The sequence below is a fragment of the Lepisosteus platostomus genome, chromosome 8, assembly GCF_059453375.1.
Source record: "Lepisosteus platostomus isolate fLepPlt1 chromosome 8, fLepPlt1.hap1, whole genome shotgun sequence".
In the NCBI taxonomy this organism is placed as follows: domain Eukaryota; kingdom Metazoa; phylum Chordata; class Actinopteri; order Semionotiformes; family Lepisosteidae; genus Lepisosteus; species Lepisosteus platostomus.
In genome coordinates, this window is record NC_142618.1 from 38,905,465 (window position 1) to 38,923,877 (window position 18,413).

Here is an 18,413-nt window from a genome sequence, read left to right on the forward strand (position 1 = left end):
TAATGAGAGACTTAATAGTAACAATAACTATAGAAAGATAGACACTGTGCAGATAAGCTACAGGCTAATCACAATCATTTAGAAAAGGAATAAAAAAAGATTTATTCCATGCTAAAAAGAGAATAAAAATAAAGACAAGGTTTCAGTCTGAAACATTGTGTTTTTCTTCTCTTTTCAGCATGACACCCGAAGAAGACTCCATAGCTGAAAAGTTGTGTTTATTTTCTTCTCTTTTCAGCATGGAATAAACCTTTACTTTGCAGCTTACGCATGCTGACGCAGATACATACTTGTATCACGCCCTGAATATATCACTTAGAAAATGTAATTTAGAGTGTTTTCTTCACAAAGTGAATTCTTGGAGCAATAACATAAGATGAGCATTTTGAAGGTAAATTCATCATTGCTTTTCATTAAGAATGCAAGGCTCTAGATCACTTAAAAGTTTAAACCTGTACAAAAATCAAATACTGACTAGGGGACACGGTGGCACAGTTGTTAAATGGCTTCTCGGAAAACTGGCCCTGGTGTGATTGTTTGTGCCTGCTTTGTGATGGAATGGCATGAGGTTCAGAGTGTATCCTGCCAAGCGCCCATTTCATAATGTTGTATACTAAGGCTGAAAAAGGGGTTAAAATAATGTCTCTGTCAGGCTTGCTCTTGCTGGAGCACTGCGGAGTGAGTGAACAATGCCATGGTAGCCAGACACACCTCTAGCCACCTGTCAGTTAGTGCTGGTTGTCATTGATAAAATATCTGACTGGAGCCTGTGGGCAATAATCAAGCTCGTCTCAGGTGATTCCGGATATTTTATGTCTCCTCTGACAATGCTCTGGGCTCTGGTATGGGGTTTTTGCCATTGTGTTTAGGTCTGACCTAGTTTTGTTCCCGAGTTCCTGTGTGTTTTTTCCTGTTTCTCCTGTTGTGTTTCTCCCTGCATACTTGACCCTAGCTCCGCCCTGAATATGTCTCCAGATTTGCCCATTTGTACCTTGGAAATGTGAATTTCTTGTGCTACGAACCTAGCCCGCTTGGCTCAAGTTACCTTGTGCAATTCCCTTCTTGCCTTTACTGTGCACCTCTGTGTCTCTAAAACTTTAAACCATGCATTGCAGTGGATCTGGACACTTTTGCTTGTCCTTTTTTTTTGCTGAGAAGCTGTCTTGTCCATTGATCCATTGATACAGTATATATGGTACACTTATTGAATATAGAAGAGCAGATAGGAAATTCTAGTTTTTAGGAACTTACCTGCTCCTCTATTATGAAAGTATAATCTTGTTAAAGAGTTTGATATTTATAAAAACAAAGAAAAGGTTAAGACAAAGTTACCTTGCTTCAGGTTATTCTTTTTAAATAACACACATGAAACAACACAATACATTTCCACATTAGTGACACCCTGAAAATGAGCTGTAAGTGACAGCAAGATGCTACCATATTCAAGTGATTTAACTATAAGAAGAGAATGGAAGCTTCCGATATTGGTACCAGTGCTTTAGGTGCCTGGGCAGCAGCTGGATGACATTTTCAGTCAGAAATAATAGGGCATCCTGGACTGCAGGCCGGAGAAGCTTATCAGAAGGAAGTGAAAGTGTAAGCAGGCACATTTTCTCCTAAAATGACAAAGAATATCATTTTACAATCTACAGTCCATCTTAAGTGTTTTAAACATTTTTTCACATAATACATCTTCATAGAAATTTTAAAATGTGACTGAGATTTTTGCACTACCTTGGAATAGGGCACAGCTTGGCTAGAAAAGGTGTGAAACTGGCTGAGTTTCTCTAATGTGGCATTAAGTCTTTGATCTGTTTCACCGACCAGTTCAGTAGCTTCTTTCTTCAGCATTGCTAACCTGCAAGGAGGAGAGCTGTTATCATGCTATAACTTTTGAAAATCAATAGAGCTGCTCTAAAACACCCACAGACACTGAAACATTTTCTGTAAGTATGTTTTTCATCATTAGAAAAAAGTATAACAATAACATTAACTTTTATTTAAAAAAAACTTTTTCTTTAGTTAGTTAAATGACTATTTTATTTTAGGGAATTATAGGGAATGAAAGACATTGTACGCTTACCAAAAGATGCTGCAAGACTTGGGCTCTCTCAGTTCATGCTTTAATTGTAACAGAAGTAAAGACAGACTAGTCTTATTTTTTGATGCCATTAAAGCATTAAGTAGAGTTTTAATTCTGACTTCACGGTTTCTGAAAAAATAATGCTAGTATTAATAAACTATTAATATACATAGAGCTCTAAGTATGCTAAAACATCATTGGTATAGGGTGTTGAAGAAATGTCAATATTTAAAATAATACAGAAGAAAAACTGGGAAAATTTGTTTAGTAACATTAATTTTTAATAAAGGAAGACAAAAAACAATATGATTTCTTGCAGTATTATATCGTTTTGGTAAGCAATGAATTATGTGAATTATGTTTTGCAAACTTACTTTCTTTTCTCAATGATACCAGTCTCAATAAGGTTATTTGTAGAATTTTTTACTTCCAAAAACTCTGTCTTCACTCGTTGTAGTATATCAGTTTTATTCTTTTGTCTGATTAATAAATATAACATAAAATAATGATGAATAAAAATTAATAACCATCAGAAGGGAATATCTGTTTTTAGAAATAATAAAGCACAGGGATTTAAACTCTACAACAATTAATGTGCTCTTGGCAGAAAAATGAAAGAGCTCTCTGTGGAATCATAATAAATGAGTCAGATTCAACATTCTAAAATTACATGTAGTAGGCATATGCATATACATATACAGTACTGTGAAAAAGTAAGTACACCCCATGAAAAGGTGTGTGTTTTTGAACATATTTGCAGGTATGAATATTTGATCTTCATTTCAAAAATACTGACAGATCAAGGTGATCAAATTTAACAAATAACATTGAATTTTCTTTGATTGCAAAGAATTTTCAACAAAAAAGTCAGAAATGCAATTGTCTGCTGTGGAAAAAATAAGTACACCCCTTTAACTTCAATAGCTGGTGTTGCCCCCTTTGGCAGAAATCACTTCTTGTAGGCATTTCTTGTGATTGTCTATCAGTCTCCTACTGTACATTGACTTAGATACATTTTTGCCCACTTCTTCCTACAGAACTCCTTCAACTGTGTGATGCTTGAGGGCTTTCTTGCATGTACTGCCCGCTTCAAGTCCCCCACATCATTTCTATGGGGTTAAAATCTGGGCTTTTTCCAAGTTACTCTCTAATGATGTTCTAGTCATTTGCACCTATTTTGGTGTACCTGATTCTTATTTTTAGGCATTTCATGCAATGATAAAGGTAGGGGTGTACTAACTTTTCCCCCACAAGGAAATTGCATTTCTATTGATTTAGATAGTACAAATGAGTGCAAAATGTGATTTTTCAATGTTATTTTTAAAAATTAAATCAGCTTTAACTATCAGTATCATTGAAATGACGATCACATGTCCTTTTGTTGGTGTCCGTTTTGTTTAAAAATGTTAAAAAAGACAAACCTTTTCATGGGGTGTACTTACTTTTTCACACCACTTTATTTGGACTTGAAAACAGGTGAACAGAAAGAAATCATAGAGTACAGATAAAGGCTAAATATTTATATTAAGTAATGTTATTAGTGGAGTACCCCAGTGTCACACCATGTCCTGAGGAAGGCCAAAGTAGGTCCATTTTATAACAGAATGGCTCTACCGCAGAAGCACTCAAGTGAAATAATTGCAGTTTATTTACAGTGCTCCCAGTCCCCCACACCAGAAAACAAAACCCCCAAAAAAGAAACAAAACTAATTCTTCAAATAAAAATAAATCTTCTTTTTCTTATTGCTCTTATCTGTTTTCAGTCACATTGACATACCAACAACCAACTCCCTCTTACGCTGAGGAACCATCTTAAATAGAATGTAAGCCCCTCCACCTCTGGAACAAACCATTTCTCCAATTCAATGCATGTGGTTTTTCCCATCTCCATAAATAAACCTTGAAAAGTGGGGTTAGGTTTGGCCTTCTGAGGCCACCATAGGCTGACCCACCCCGGAAGTACCTGCACCAAACAAACAGTGAGTATCATCCATTTTGAGAGCGCTCTCCATTCACACCACAATACTCACTCACTCATGCATGTTTTTAAGTATGTATGTTATGTATGTGAATGTATATGAAATTAAGTAATAGCAGTTACTAGTCAAGCCCTGAGTGTGCACCCTCTGGAACTTATCTAGCAACCACTCAATGGAAGGTGTATGAACAGTGTATTTCCCGTGCTATCTGTACCTCATGACAGGCTCCTCTGTCACACCCAGGGATCTGTATTGATCACTACTCTTAGTTTAGTAAAGTAAAAGATGAGGATTAGTGAATGTTATTGGCTGTTAAAAGCAGCAGAGGTAATTTAAAAAATATTTATAGTAGGTTCACTTCAACACTGGGTGAAAACATGACAGGTGTTGTTTAATGTGGATAATGACAAATCATAAAAATCACAGCAAAACAATTGTGATCAATTTTGCTCACCACATTGCAACAGAATATTGCTATTTGGAATAAAGCCAGACGTGAGAAATCAGTTTCATACTGTAGGTAGTTTTAAAGGTAGCTTTAAAGCAATGTCTACTAAAAGAGGTTTGTTTTGAGCAGGGGACTATGATGACATCTGTAGTATTCTTAAGTATTCAAGTATTCAATACTTAACTATTAAATCTTTATTTTGTCTTGTTTTAATAAAACTAAAAAAGAAAACAATATTTTGATCTAGAAAAGAAACTTGTAGATAGGGTGAAAATACATGTAAAATCTACCACAAAGGAGAACTACAGTATGCTAATGTTTTGAAACCATATATAAATAAAATGCTAAATTAACTGAAGAAACTAATTTTTTTACTCCAAAGAAATCACTTTATGCAGTTTGAAGAGGGTAAAAAATCAGGCCAAATGTTGGCCTAGCAATTTAAGAGGAACATTGAAAGAAATGTTATTTCCTACATAGCTAATTATTAATTGATAATCAATATGAGATTAATTCAACTTTTACACTTTAAGTCTTATCATTATAGTAATGATCTTGTGCTGAGGATGTAGATACACAATCATTCCTGAAGGCTATTAAACGCCTTACTGTTTTATTCTCCTTCAGCTGAGGAGTCAAACAGACTAGATTCTCCTCTCTCATTGACTGAAATGTAGAAAGATTTACTCAGCATGTCTAATGGAAAATCACCAGGATTGGATGGTTTTCCAGCTGAAATTTAAAACAATTTTGGAATCTTCTCTCACCTACTTTATTTAATATGTTTAGTAATATTACCTCCACAAGTACTTTAAGTTCTCCTAACACTGAATACAACTCTGATTTCTGCTTAAAAAGATAAGAACCAACCTACCAAACAAAAATAAAAAAGCCTATAAAAAGCTTTGGTAAAAATAAAAAAGCCTTAAAAATTCTTAAAATTACTTTAAAAATACTTCCAACTTACTTTTTTAAGAACTGATTCAACATAAAGACTCGTGTAGCATTTAACAATGCATCTACTTTTGTCTGTTTCTGTTTGACATGAAGTAGCTTTAATTTGGCGTTAATTTACAACATTCAGGTAATACCCGCCAAGGGGATTCCTGAGAATTTTAGATTAAATTATTATGAATTGCTGATTATTAATCCCCCTGAAAAAACAATGCTTAAAATTATAGGCACTCACTTCTGTGGAATAGTTTCATGGGAAGCTGTAAAAAGAAAAACAAACCATATAACCATTCTGATCATACTCCAATTTAGCAAAACATACATTTTTAAATACCATGTGCTCAATATTGTATTTAGCTTTAGTAATAAAGAAAAGCAAAAAATATAAGCAAATGAATTAGATGTAAATACTCATTTATTCAGCACTGCATAGCATTGTACTGGACCAGACTTATTCATCTTTATGCCTGGATATTTACGTGTTATTGTTGTTTTTTTCACGAATGGAAATTCAGACCTGTAGATTTTTGGTAACAATTTAACATTTTTTTTTCATATTGTCTCTCTACTGTGCTTTGTTGAGATCTTCTATTCTAACGTTTTCAATTGCATTTTCTGTAAAGGTGGAACAAACAGACATCCAGAAACAAAACTTAATAATGTGTCCCTCTAAGTCTTCACAATGGTGACTTCACAGAAAGTCAACACAATTACCCTGCTTACTTTAATTATTTCAGTTGTGAGAACAGCATTTGTACCTGTGTAAAAATAGTGCATGACAAAGCTCATAGTGCACAGTGTTTAAGAAGGTATCAGATGACACGGTCCACCTTTTCCATTACCTTGACCACGTTCTTGTACTTGTAGTGTACCAGAGTGAACCTGGCTTGTCTCCCACTGGCTCTAAACATTATTTTCCCTACCAATACTCAACTATTAGTTTCTACTCTAAAACTCATGCAAACTTTGCCAGTCTGTCAATGTGAAGTAAGGTAGTGAGACACCCTGAAAACATGTTCTTCACGGAAACTAACTGCTCTCATCCAGTAGCAGCATTAGCCATGGGGGCAAATCACTGGCATCTGTCTCCAGTTCCCGAAGTCCTGCCTTCCTCCTGGGCCCAAGTAATAACTGTCTGTACCTGAAATGGATGACCCATAAGACACCTTTTGGATTTGTTTTTCATATTATTTTATGAATTGATGTTGTTCTATTGAATTCAAGATGCTTTAACAGTTTTAATTATTTCAAACAGTCTGCTTTTTTCACACTTGATGTTGATTTTTAAATGATGTGTTATTATTTAATAAGTTTTAGAAAGCCTTACCCTGCATATCTTGTGGAAGCTGATTTTATTTCTGTAAAAGTCAAGAAAATGTAGGCATTAAGATGCATATTCTGACAGGACACTAATGGTGTTGCTGCAATAGTAATTCTGCCAAACATTTGATGTCTGTGCTTGGCCAAGGAGCCATGGTGTAAAGATGATCTGTGGGATTATGCCTGAATGTTCTAAAAGTGGGGATTAACCCCAGTTTTAACCGCAGTGTTAACTGTAGATAAATACTGTATTTCCTCATCTTCATAACTTTCTTACTTTTTATTAGTTCTAATCTATGTTGAAGCATGAACATTTATTTTCAAATATGAATGCATTTAGTTCACAAACATTTATACTGAATGTGAGTGCTGCACATATTAAATATATAAACATATACTGTAATAGGAGTTTTTTTTGTTCTATTAGAATTAGCATGAATATGTAACACTATATACTGTAGCAAGAAACCAGGACATTATAAAGTGGGTCCATCTTTGATATACCACAGATTAAGTGCCCAGCAGCTCAGTGTCCTTCCAAGGTGAGGAACACATATTGTAAGAGGTGAACACAACAATGGAAATTCTCTTTCTCACTCAGTGCCTGGCATCCTGACAAGTTAACCAACCATTTGACTACAAACCCACTGTCTGAGCTGCAAGGAAATTAACTAGGGTTCAAGAAACTCTCGGCTAAGAGAGTATGTAAAATAATTCTGTAGCAAGAGAAGCAACAAGCTCTCCAAATTCTAATTTTACCTTATCAACAAAATTAATACAGTTGGACATTTATTAACACACGTGATTATAAAAACAGTTTCATCATTTGATATATTATTAATATTTTATTTTCCTCTTCAACTCATGGTAATGAGCTGGTGGAGATAGTTATTCCTTTTTGAACTATTCCTGCTCAGCAATCATAATATAAAGCCTGTGTATCTGTTCACAATTTGACTGGACTTGGGCTATAAATATCTTGTCTTATCTTGAGAGTAAGACTGTTACTACTGCACTGTGCCTCCTAGTTTGAACCTGTTAATTGGAACAATACTTTATAAACAATACTTATTTAGTATTCAAGTATATTTTGAAAGTTACTCTATATTAAAAGGCTCTAACGTTTTGCCAGATTTTCTGATGGTAAATTGAATTACAATATGAATTGCATTGTAATGCCCAAACGTTTTGTTTGCTGGGTGTGTGAATACCGGGAGCTGAGGGTGGTATGGATGTGAATTGCCTTGAAGGGCCAGTGACACCTCAGTGATGACTGGTTTTCCTCTTAACATAAGCGCCAAGCAATTGCCACACCATTCATGAGTAATGTGTGGGGTTGCAAACAGGTTTGACTGGACCTTTGGTTGAAAGGGGGGCCTGAAAATAGGATGAGATGGAACAATACTGTGCATCACTTGGCCATATAAAACATACACTTGGCCATATCTGGACAGCACCTTGCTGAAGGAACCATGGGCAGCTGACTCTGCCCATGCAAACTTCCCACCTAGAGGGGAAGAGTCAGGAGCTTCTGTTATGAAACGCTCCCAAAGGCTGGGACCTTTGGAAGAAGTACGTTTTACAGGGCAGATTACGGCATTGGATGCGGGACAGAACTTAGACAACGGGGACTGGAAGCAGTGAAGGAAGACCTTGGCATCGTCTTTCTGAACAATCTTCCCCAAACTCGACTCGGGGACAAACCAGGTAGAGGGAGGAAGCACCAGGGATACATTATTCGGGATGTCCAGGATTGGAAAACATACCTAAGGAACTTCACAAAGAACAGAACTACAGGACTGCATCATTTTGGGACATTTGTTGAGCAACTAGGGTCCAAAGTGGTTCTTGTGGCCACTCTGGAATGAGTGTCTTTTACCATTGAGTTTTTATTATAATGTACTCTGTGTTGAGTGGGGAAAAAAAGGGCACTCTAGCTTATCTGGTGATTCTGGGAGATGAAAAGAACCTGTAGCAAGGAAGTAAGAAGCCCAGAACTCTTTATAATTGACAGGTGGCATAGTCATGTACAAGGCAGAAATAGTTCTTGTTTGAAAGGTCACCTTACAGTGACATTAGCTCACTTGCTTTTTGTGAATGCATTTAAAAAATTTAAAAATCACATTTCCCTAATTGATGAGATAAGTAGCTGCTGTCCTTGTCCTGAGAGGAACATATGAATGTATCACCTGTGAAAATTAAGGTTCTACCAAACATGGAACACTCTAACTGCCTTGATGTACAGGTGAATAATTTGAGTGACAACATCCATTCTTACCTGAATCAGGATGGATGAACGTTTCCCATATATCTGGAGTGATACTCTGGCTGTCTTCAGATGCCAGGGAAAATGACCTTTGCTGTCTTTTGGTATTTGGTGGAGGAATAGAGCTGAAATCCAAAGAAACCAGTTGCAAGTTAACTAGTTTCCACAGAGGATAATGTTCAACACATCCACCAAAAGGAAGTACCAAAACAGTGCTTGATGGCAGTTTTCTTGTGAACAAGCCAAGAGGCTTCTAAGCTAACATTAATGTGGAAGTTGCTCTTGGCCCATGGGTTGTAATCCAGTTATAAGATAAAACTGCATGAAGGACAATATGCTGATGGTGAGGTCTATGCAGCAGTTCTGATTTTAATATCTTTAGTTGAAATAACCATCATTTAGAAAAGTTAATCTGTTACCTAGTTACCTTGCTGAGCTTCTAGGAAGAATCTCGGTTTCTTTCATTATACCTTTTACATATGCAGGAGAGAGAGGGACCTAGAAAAAAATATTGAGCACTTATATACTTATTGATAAATGTAAAATGTGTACATCACTTTTTATGACTATTAAATAATTTTCTATGCCTAGAAGTTTTAGACAGTAAGAATAATAGTGTGTTTAGAAGCAATTGTATGTTTTTTATTTTGAATATAAGATTTACCTGCCAGGATTCTGTGATAAATTATATTTATCTTGCAGTACACTATACACAAATTATATGCAACTTTTTTAAAAATTAAAAAACTGCTGGTGTAAGAATGATATTTATGAATATACATATATTTTTTTTTAAATGCACAAATATATACTGTACAGTATATTATATACTGTACAGTATATTATATACTGTACAGTATTGTTCTTTATATCTCAAGAGACCTGAGTAAAAAATATGTACAAGAGCTTTCAATGTGTTTCATTGTTACATGCAGGGATAATAAGATTGTAATGTGTACAAGACACCTCTGATCAAGACTTGAATGCTGTAGGTTACTTTATAGATGAATGCAGATCATTTAGAACCCTTGATCTGCTCCTAATGGATAAGGATCTAAATTCAATCTGAATACCCAACTCACCATAGTCTTCAGGTCTCTGTTCTTCATGTTTGTTATCCCACATAGCATCATGTAAATCCACTGGAGCTTCTCTGCAACATGCTCCTGTTTTCTAATCAACACATTCCTATATACACATACAGCAGTTAAATATGTCAGTTTAATGAGGCAGTTCAATGAGGCATAGATTATACATCTGATGATAATATAGGAGTGTGGACATCTCTATATTATGATAGAGCATAAAAGATAGAGCATTTCTATCCATGTCCATATTTTACGGTGTTTGTCCTCTTCATAGAATGCAGGGAATATAGATCCATGTACTGCAAATACTACAACAAAGATTTCAATAATGTGGCAGTGTTATCATGAGCAAAGACTACACATTTATCACATTTCATCATTCATCACAGTAGGAGTGTAACCCCGGCATCCTGGCCAAATTTCCCATTGGCCCTAACCAATCATGGCCTCCTAATAATCCCCATCTATGAATTGGCTTCATTACTCTCTGCTCTCCTCCCCACTAATAGCTGATGTGTGGTGAGCGTTCTGGCGCACTATGGCTGCCGTCGCATCATCCAGGTGGATGCTGCACATTGGTGGTGGTGGAGGGGAGACCCCATTACCTGTAAAGTGCTTTGAGTGGAGTGTCCAGAAAAGCGCTATATAAGTGTAAGCAATTATTATTATTATTATTATTATTATTTCTTTGTTTATATTTATTACATTTTATCCAGTATAATAATTTTAAGTCATTACCTAAGTCTGTACTCCTCCTCAGGGTCAATTGCTTGTGTATTAATTGACATAGTGCATGTCTTCCCAGAGTCTTTACTACCTGTAGAGAGGTAAACCACATGTAATTGGTCTTCTGAGGCTTGGAAATGAACCAGATTATAAACATAACCTATTAAACCTGGGGATTTTAAGACAATAGATTTACTGTGTACTATCCATATCACAAAGCTAACAAAAGTAAAGAGTGATTGTACCTTTACCACAACTGTTATCCTATTGTAGTGGGAATAGAAGTGACTCTTCAGTTCAATTATTATCCTTATACTTTTACTTCTGAGTGTACAGTATACATCGAAATTGAGATAATATTTTGAAATGGTAATACAGCTACGGTATTAAGGATTTCCTGTCGATTTACAAACCTGACAAATTCTGTTCACTGGGTGTTTTGGAGGGCAAAATCTTCTTTGCTGAAAATGATGGATTTGCCTTTTTAAGTAAAAAAAAATATAACACTTGCTAATCCTTATCTTCATACTTTCTATATATAACTTACATAACAATAAAGTAAGACATTTCAAACTTCATTGCACAAGTCATTATGGATTTTATAACATTTTGAAACTACAAATTCCAGACCACTCTTGCTTCATCCAAACCATCTCAAAATCTCACCATCTTCAGAAATAAGGACTACATCACAGTTTTTTTAGAAATGTTGCTACCATCTAAAACATCCACACCAGGGTTTTTAAGCATACTGCCAGAGGTCGTCCTGTGTGTAAGGCATGCTTCATCCAAACCATCTCCTCCAAATACGTTTTCAGAAAGAAGAAACCGTTGCTGGCCTGCAAGTGAATCATCTTGGTAGGAGGTTTGACTTTTTCATCCTGTTAATAATAATAATAATCCATATCACCCTGCATCACACAACTGGCAACCCACTGAAGCAAAGCAGCTGTGAGCCTGGTCAGTACATGGATGGGCTGGATGGGAAACCTAAGGTTGCTGTTGAAAGTTGTGTCAATGGGGCCAGTGGGGGTGCTCACCATGCGGTCTGTATGGGTCCTAATGCCTGGGTATAGTGACGGGGACACTATACTGCAAAATGGCACCGTCCTTCAGATGAGGAATAAAACCAAGGTTTTGACTCTGTCCTCATTAAAAATCCCAGGGTGTAATTTCGAAAAGAGTACAGTAGGTGTGTTACCGTAGGCATTCTGGCCAAATTTTCCATTGGCCCAATAATCCCCATAATAACACTAATAATCCCCATCTATGAATTGGCATCATCACTCTGTTCTCCCCATTGATAGTTGATGGGTGGTGAGCATTCTGGCACACTATGGCTGCCGTTGCATCATTCAGTTGAATGCTGCACATTGGTGGTGGAGGGGAGTGGAGGGGAGTCCTGGGACATTAAGACACACAAAGACCGCAGGATGAGTTCTCCGTACTGGTCCCACTGACACCTTTTCCAGCAGTAACCTTAGCGTTTCCAGGAGGTCTTCCATCTACTGTAGGTACTGGCCAAGGTCACACCTGCTTCACTTCAGTGGGTTGCCAGTTGTGAGTTGCAGGGTTATATAGCTGGTGGTAATGTGTATAGTGCTACAAGGAGATTAATCTGCCAAAGATTTCTTAGTTCCCAGCAAAACAATTTGCTGTATCACTTGCAAAGATACATACATGACGTGTAGGTTTTCATTTTTTAATTTTCTTTGTAGAATAAAAATATTACCCCTTTTCCCTTACCTTTTTGGCTTTCTCTTGGCTAAATTTGCTCAAGGTCACTGAACCGCCTGCTGTCTTGACATATTTCTTTTCAAGCTGTTTCTGTTTTGTTTTTTAAAACAAGAAGAGCATTGGTCCTGGAGAAATCTTAATCCCACATTGTTACACTAAAATACATAATAGTCACACTGCCTGACTGTGCAATCCGAGAGTCTGGCAGGATCGACTCAGTCCGTGGCAGAAAAGAAGGTAAAGGCAGCTCCTGTTGTCCCTCAGTTCAATTCAATTTATTTTTGTATAGCACCTTTCACGTCAAGGTTACCCCAAGGCACGTAACAAAGCTGTGTGACAGTACATGACATTACAATACAGAAAGAGAAAAAGCCAGAAGACAACGGAGGAGAGGAACCAAAAACTCCTCTGTAAGAACAAATACCTCTAGGGGTCCAAGGTCAACTGGCTGCCCAACCCCTCTGGGCACGCTAACATTATACAATTAAGTTGTAGAATGTTGCAATGCAATCTATAATGTTGCAGTTGCAATGCTGTTCAGTTGAATTTCTCAGACAGATACTCTTGATAATTACATCTTTCAGAATTATATATCGGAAAACATTATAACATTTAACATAATTATACCTTAAAAACGGATATTATATAAACCCATATATAATATACAAAATATTTTTTTTCATCAACTATGTACAGCAGAAATTCGGAAGGATACAACAGATTCTGTCAAATCTGCCAAATAGATTTTTGTCAGAAAAAGTTTTAATGTACCCAAATAAGAAATGAATAAGAAATAAGAAACCTTCTAAAGTTGGTATACAAAAACCCAAGATGATGCCATATAGTGTGAATATCAGAACCCTTTTTCATTGTGAAAAAGTCAGCTTAGGAATTCAGTCATGATTGCACAATGACACTTTGGTTTGGTATAATGAGATATGTTATACACAATAGAAGGTCATTTGGCCCACCTAGCATTTTTGTAGAAAGACGGACATTTGCAATGAACAGGAAGGTTTTTACTGAAAAACGCACAATAAAGCAGTTTCAAACATGTTCCCTGAGATCCATAGTCTAGAGCTATTTTAGCGACCTTTCACCTGATCTAAATCTATGTGGATTTTACCTTAGGGGATACTTGAACAACTAAGCATTTCCACTGGATACTTGTGCAATGTGATTTGATATTTTGATGCAAGAATGCAAATTTCAAGATGATTTGGATTGTTTAATGTTACTAATAATGTAAGACCATTAACACAAAACTTTCAAGTGTCTTCATCCATACATCTACAATTTTAGCATTTAATGCTTCCTGTTTCTGCTCTTCTTTACTAAGAATTAGCTCTTCTTTACTAATTCTTAAACTAAAGTACCTCTGTTTTTACACATGCTCTGTCATTTGTCAAGTGAAATTTGGTGCATCGATCCTTTTAGTTTTCACTCACTCTGAGTTGCTCCTGATCCTCAGAGGTCAGACAGTAGGAAAATAAATCAACATTGTCCAGGCTTACAGTCCCAACATTCTGATATGCTCTTAGAGTGAAGAAGAGAAACACAGTGGAGTAAATGAGGAAATATTAGTTTAATATCAACATACCGTATTAGAAAAATGTGACCATATCTTTTTATACTGAGAAAATACTAAGAAACTGTTTTTTACATAATGAAATAAATGATTTGTCCATTTTATAAGAAGTGATGAGCAATATTTTTGTTTTGTTTTTCCACAAAGGATTTAGTAGCTAGGAGGAAAACATAAAATAATTCACAAGTATTCAAAAAACTAAATTTTCTAATTAAAGTAAAAAATTCTAAAATTGAAGAAATGCAAGTTAAGAAGAAATGTTTCTTATATACAGTAAAATTACATATTAACACTATTTGTTAACAAACAATATTAACAAATTACTTATCAGCAGGAGTGAAGAATCCATTGCTCAGCAGATCTTTTCTCCTATCATAATTCTGCTTCTTCTGTTGCTCATGTGGAAGGATATATGTAGTGTCGTTTCTAGTTGTCACCTTCACCGGGACATAACCCTGATCTTTGAATACACAATATTTCTTTAAAATATATGCTTATAATAATCATTGTAAATTAATATGTATTAGAAACTAACCCTTCTACAGTTTTACACACCTACTATGCTTTTAAAAATTCCACTTTTATAATCCATCTTCTTTTGAATATTGGATAGTGTTTCTTCTGAGCCTTGTTTGCTTTTCAGATTTTGGATTTCTTGGCCAAATAACAAAAGGTACTCTGTCTTTTAGTTTTTCTGATGATATTTATATTTGATTATGGCACGAATTTCTAACCACCTTGATTTAAAAAATGATCACTTAAGTATGTGTAAAAATGATGGACTATCATGAAGCAGAGGTCACAGAGTTTGTATGAAAAAGTATAACAAAAAAATGAGTACTGTACTGTTTTATCCAACATATTTTATGTAAAGACAAAATAAGAACAATATGCCCACCTGTTTTCAAATTTGTGGAAAACCTTTGCCTTATAAAATTAATGAGTTCCTGGTCTCTGTCGCTCAAAGGCTGGTCCAGGTGAGCTGCTATTCTTCGTATTACTTCAGCCATGTCACCCCTCCTGTAATGTTACAGGTACCTTCTGTAAAATAACATATTTTGTGTCTACATACATGTGATTCTTTCATAGTTCTTGTCTTTGAAGCCTATTTGAGAGATTTTTTTTTTATTTTGAGAATTTTGAAAGCTGGATTCTAGTGGATTTCTACATACTTCACCTCAAGGGCTATTATACAACAAAAATATAACAACTAATACCTTTGCCTACTTATTAGGATCCCCATAAGAGCTAATATGAAAGCTTTAATCAAAGAAATAGAGTACTCTACTGTTTTTATGTATATTTTATGGGCTTTCCAAATATGTGCATCCAGAAGGATTATTCCTAAAAGTACCAAAAAGCTGCACCGAATGTATTTAATAATATTTTGATTTTCTTATATTGTTTCTCAGCTAAACTTGCATTTAGTTGACTTCAGAAACTTGTAGTTATTTCCACACTTTCTTAGGGGGAGGTGTACCTTAGTGGGTGAGCCTTTGTACAGATTATGTCAGATTAGCAATCTCTATATGAGTTTGGGTTTTATTACAGACACTAGTGTTTTACCCTTTAATGATGCAGTGTATTCTGCTTGTTCCACCAGATTTATAAATGGGGACACGAATGTATTTGCGTTTTTTTTTAAATCTTAATTGGAGTGTCATTCACAACCCATGTATAGTGGTGTTCTTTTAATTTTATCTTTTTCTGTCAATTCAAGTCCTTTTTCTGTCAGTAATGTTCTGCAACATCAAGAGTAAAATGCAAGCACTAACTACTGTACATACTTTAGAAAAACGCTTTCTTTCTCTAAATCTAACCACATCATGGTCATGTTCTATAACTTAGTTTGTTCTTCCTCAGAAGGATGTGTTCCCTTGGACTCTTTAATGGCACCTTGGTATTTATAAAAACCTTTAAAACTGTCTACCAGTTATGGAAACCATATACTGAAACGTTTGGGGCTCCTGAATGTAAACACAGGTTTATAACATACTGACAGATGCATATCAGGGATTATCAAACTAAATCTCTTCCAGAAAAGGACCCACAATTTAAATTCAAGTCTGTAAATATTATAAATAATGCAACAAATAGTCTTAAAAAACAAAACTTCAGGTCAACAAATCTCTCTACATTAACAGCCTGTTATAGCAAATCCATTAGAGTGCTGATCTGGGATGTTCCACTTGTATAGAATTTTGGGGTTTGTTTCTGCAAACCCCACTTGAATCTGGACCTTCTAATTACCAGAGGTTGGGAGTCACAGAGTCATGGTCTTAGGGGGTAGGGTTTAGGAGTGGCGTGGGACTCAGTAGTCTATGTGAGTCAAGGGATGGGCCTTTCTTTCCTGCTTTAGAGGCCTGAAGATGGAGCTGGGAGCCAAAGCATAAAGAGCACATTCTTTGTCATTTGTGAGCAGGAATCCTTTGGCACCTTCAGAACCCATCAGTACTACAGTATTGAGAACAGGTCCTCTTAATTAATTAATTACGATTCTATAGAATCTTGATGTTTTAGTCATTGATATATTTGTGCTATGGAGATGAGTCCAGTCTTAAGCTTCACCTTAGATTTAGATAAATCTAAGACTATTGCCTCATTCACTGTTTTTTGTCTGTTTTTTGTCAAAAGTGCCATTTGAACACTTTCTCCAAGTGTTCAAATGGCAGAGGAGTCTCGAAAAGGGTGGACTGAAAATGAATGCAGAAAAATCTGAAATAATGGTAATGGAGAGAAGAGGAGATACTATGACCAATGTTGAGGAGACAAATGGAGGAAAACTGAAACAAGTTGATGACTTTAAATACCTTGGATCAAAACTGGTAAAGGGAGGAGAAACACTGGAGGCAGTAAAACAAAGAGTTAAAGCTGGATGGAACAAGTGGAGAGAAATAACTGGAATAATCTGTGACAGGAAAATTCCCAGAAAGTTAAAGTGCAAAATGTACAAGACTGTGATTAGACCTGTACTACTATATGGAGCTGAATGCTTGGCAGTTGGAAAGAGGGAAGAGAACTTGATGAGAAGAACTGAAATGAGGATGTTGAGATGGATTCTGCAGATTTCAATGAAGGATAAGATCAGAAATGAAGAAATCCGTAGACGATGTAGGGTGGTGGATGTGGTTGAGAAGATGCGAGAGGTGAGGTTACGGTGGGATGGACATATCATGAGGAGGGACGTTGAGGAAGTAACAAAGAGGGTAATGGAATTTGAGGTGGAAGCTAACAGAGGAAGAGGCAGGCCTAGAAAGAGATGGATAGATTGTGTGAGAAAAGATATGGAGGTATGTGAAGTGAGTGAGGAAGATGTGCTCGACAGAGACAAATGGAGAAGAGCAACCAAAGCAGCTGACCCCAGGACAGTCTGGGACTAAGGCTGTGAAGAAGAAGAAGAAGAAGAAGAAGAAGAAGAAGAAGAAGAAGAAGAAGATAAACCCATAGAATAATTTCTATAATTTCTTAATTTATTTAAAAAATTACAAAACTTTTAAGAGAATCGACGCTTTTCAAAACGTTATCAAATACCACCTAATTAAAAACTACATTCTCTAGATGCATGTTGATACAGTATATATTAATAATATTTTTAAGGCATTGTTTCTACATAAGTCGCTAATTGTTCCTGCGTTGTTCAAAAGCTTAATTTCGCCACTTTGATTTAGTACGATTCGTTTATCTACAATGCGATGGTCGCCCAAAATAATAATAAATCCTGGGTTCTATGCTTTTTAAGGACTGTTTTAGAAAATAGCTTTATATTTAATTATATTTAATTAATTCTGTACCTTAGTCATGGCGGGGATTAACAACTCTTCAAATGATTTTGTTTTTTTGAAAATAAGCAAGTACCAAAGATGTAGCGAGCAAACGCGCGAGCGGAAATCCCCGAGTCGGGACATACAGTACAGTGCTAACGGCCGTTAGAGCCAGCAATGGGAGATCTGAGAATTGATCTTTTTTAATTTAATCTTAAACAAAGTTAAGTAATTTATTTACTCAATCATTATTGTTTTAATTTATTACTATGTATTTAATTATTTCATTTATTTATTCACTTAATTTACTATTGTCGCCTGTAAATATATGTGTTTCAAATGACCGTAACGTACAGTACGAGGCTGAAATCGGTTTCTTAATTCGCCAGCTTCTTATTCGTGTTTTTCGTTCCACCTTAAATGCTGCTGCTGTGACGTTATGTCGCCTTTCGCCTGTAGATTA

The 18,413-nt window shown here is 35.8% G+C and overlaps 1 protein-coding gene across 4 annotated transcripts; it reads right to left on the reverse strand.

Annotated features, from left to right (window-relative positions):
* Positions 1 to 1,333: 1,333 nt before the first annotated feature.
* On the reverse strand, positions 1,334 to 18,057 carry LOC148657296 (uncharacterized). 4 transcript variants are annotated; one of them, XM_088643369.1, is made up of 18 exons: positions 17,981 to 18,057; positions 15,088 to 15,209; positions 14,514 to 14,649; positions 14,050 to 14,137; positions 12,611 to 12,691; positions 11,599 to 11,745; positions 11,278 to 11,344; positions 10,877 to 10,955; positions 10,133 to 10,238; positions 9,478 to 9,548; positions 9,063 to 9,175; positions 6,792 to 6,822; positions 6,499 to 6,605; positions 5,700 to 5,724; positions 2,458 to 2,562; positions 2,084 to 2,212; positions 1,735 to 1,858; positions 1,334 to 1,616 (listed from the first exon to the last, which is right to left on the reverse strand). In XM_088643369.1, the coding sequence occupies exons 2-18, from the start codon at positions 15,197 to 15,199 to the stop codon at positions 1,452 to 1,454; spliced, it is 1,686 nt and encodes a 561-aa protein (XP_088499495.1). In that variant the 5' UTR covers positions 15,200 to 15,209; positions 17,981 to 18,057; the 3' UTR covers positions 1,334 to 1,451. The 4 variants fall into 4 exon arrangements, with proteins under 4 accessions (XP_088499495.1, XP_088499496.1, XP_088499494.1 ...); XM_088643370.1 differs by having other exon boundaries at positions 11,617 to 11,745; positions 15,088 to 15,230; positions 17,981 to 18,039; XM_088643368.1 differs by having other exon boundaries at positions 15,088 to 15,230; positions 17,981 to 18,039.
* Between the last annotated feature and the right edge of the window lie 356 nt (positions 18,058 to 18,413).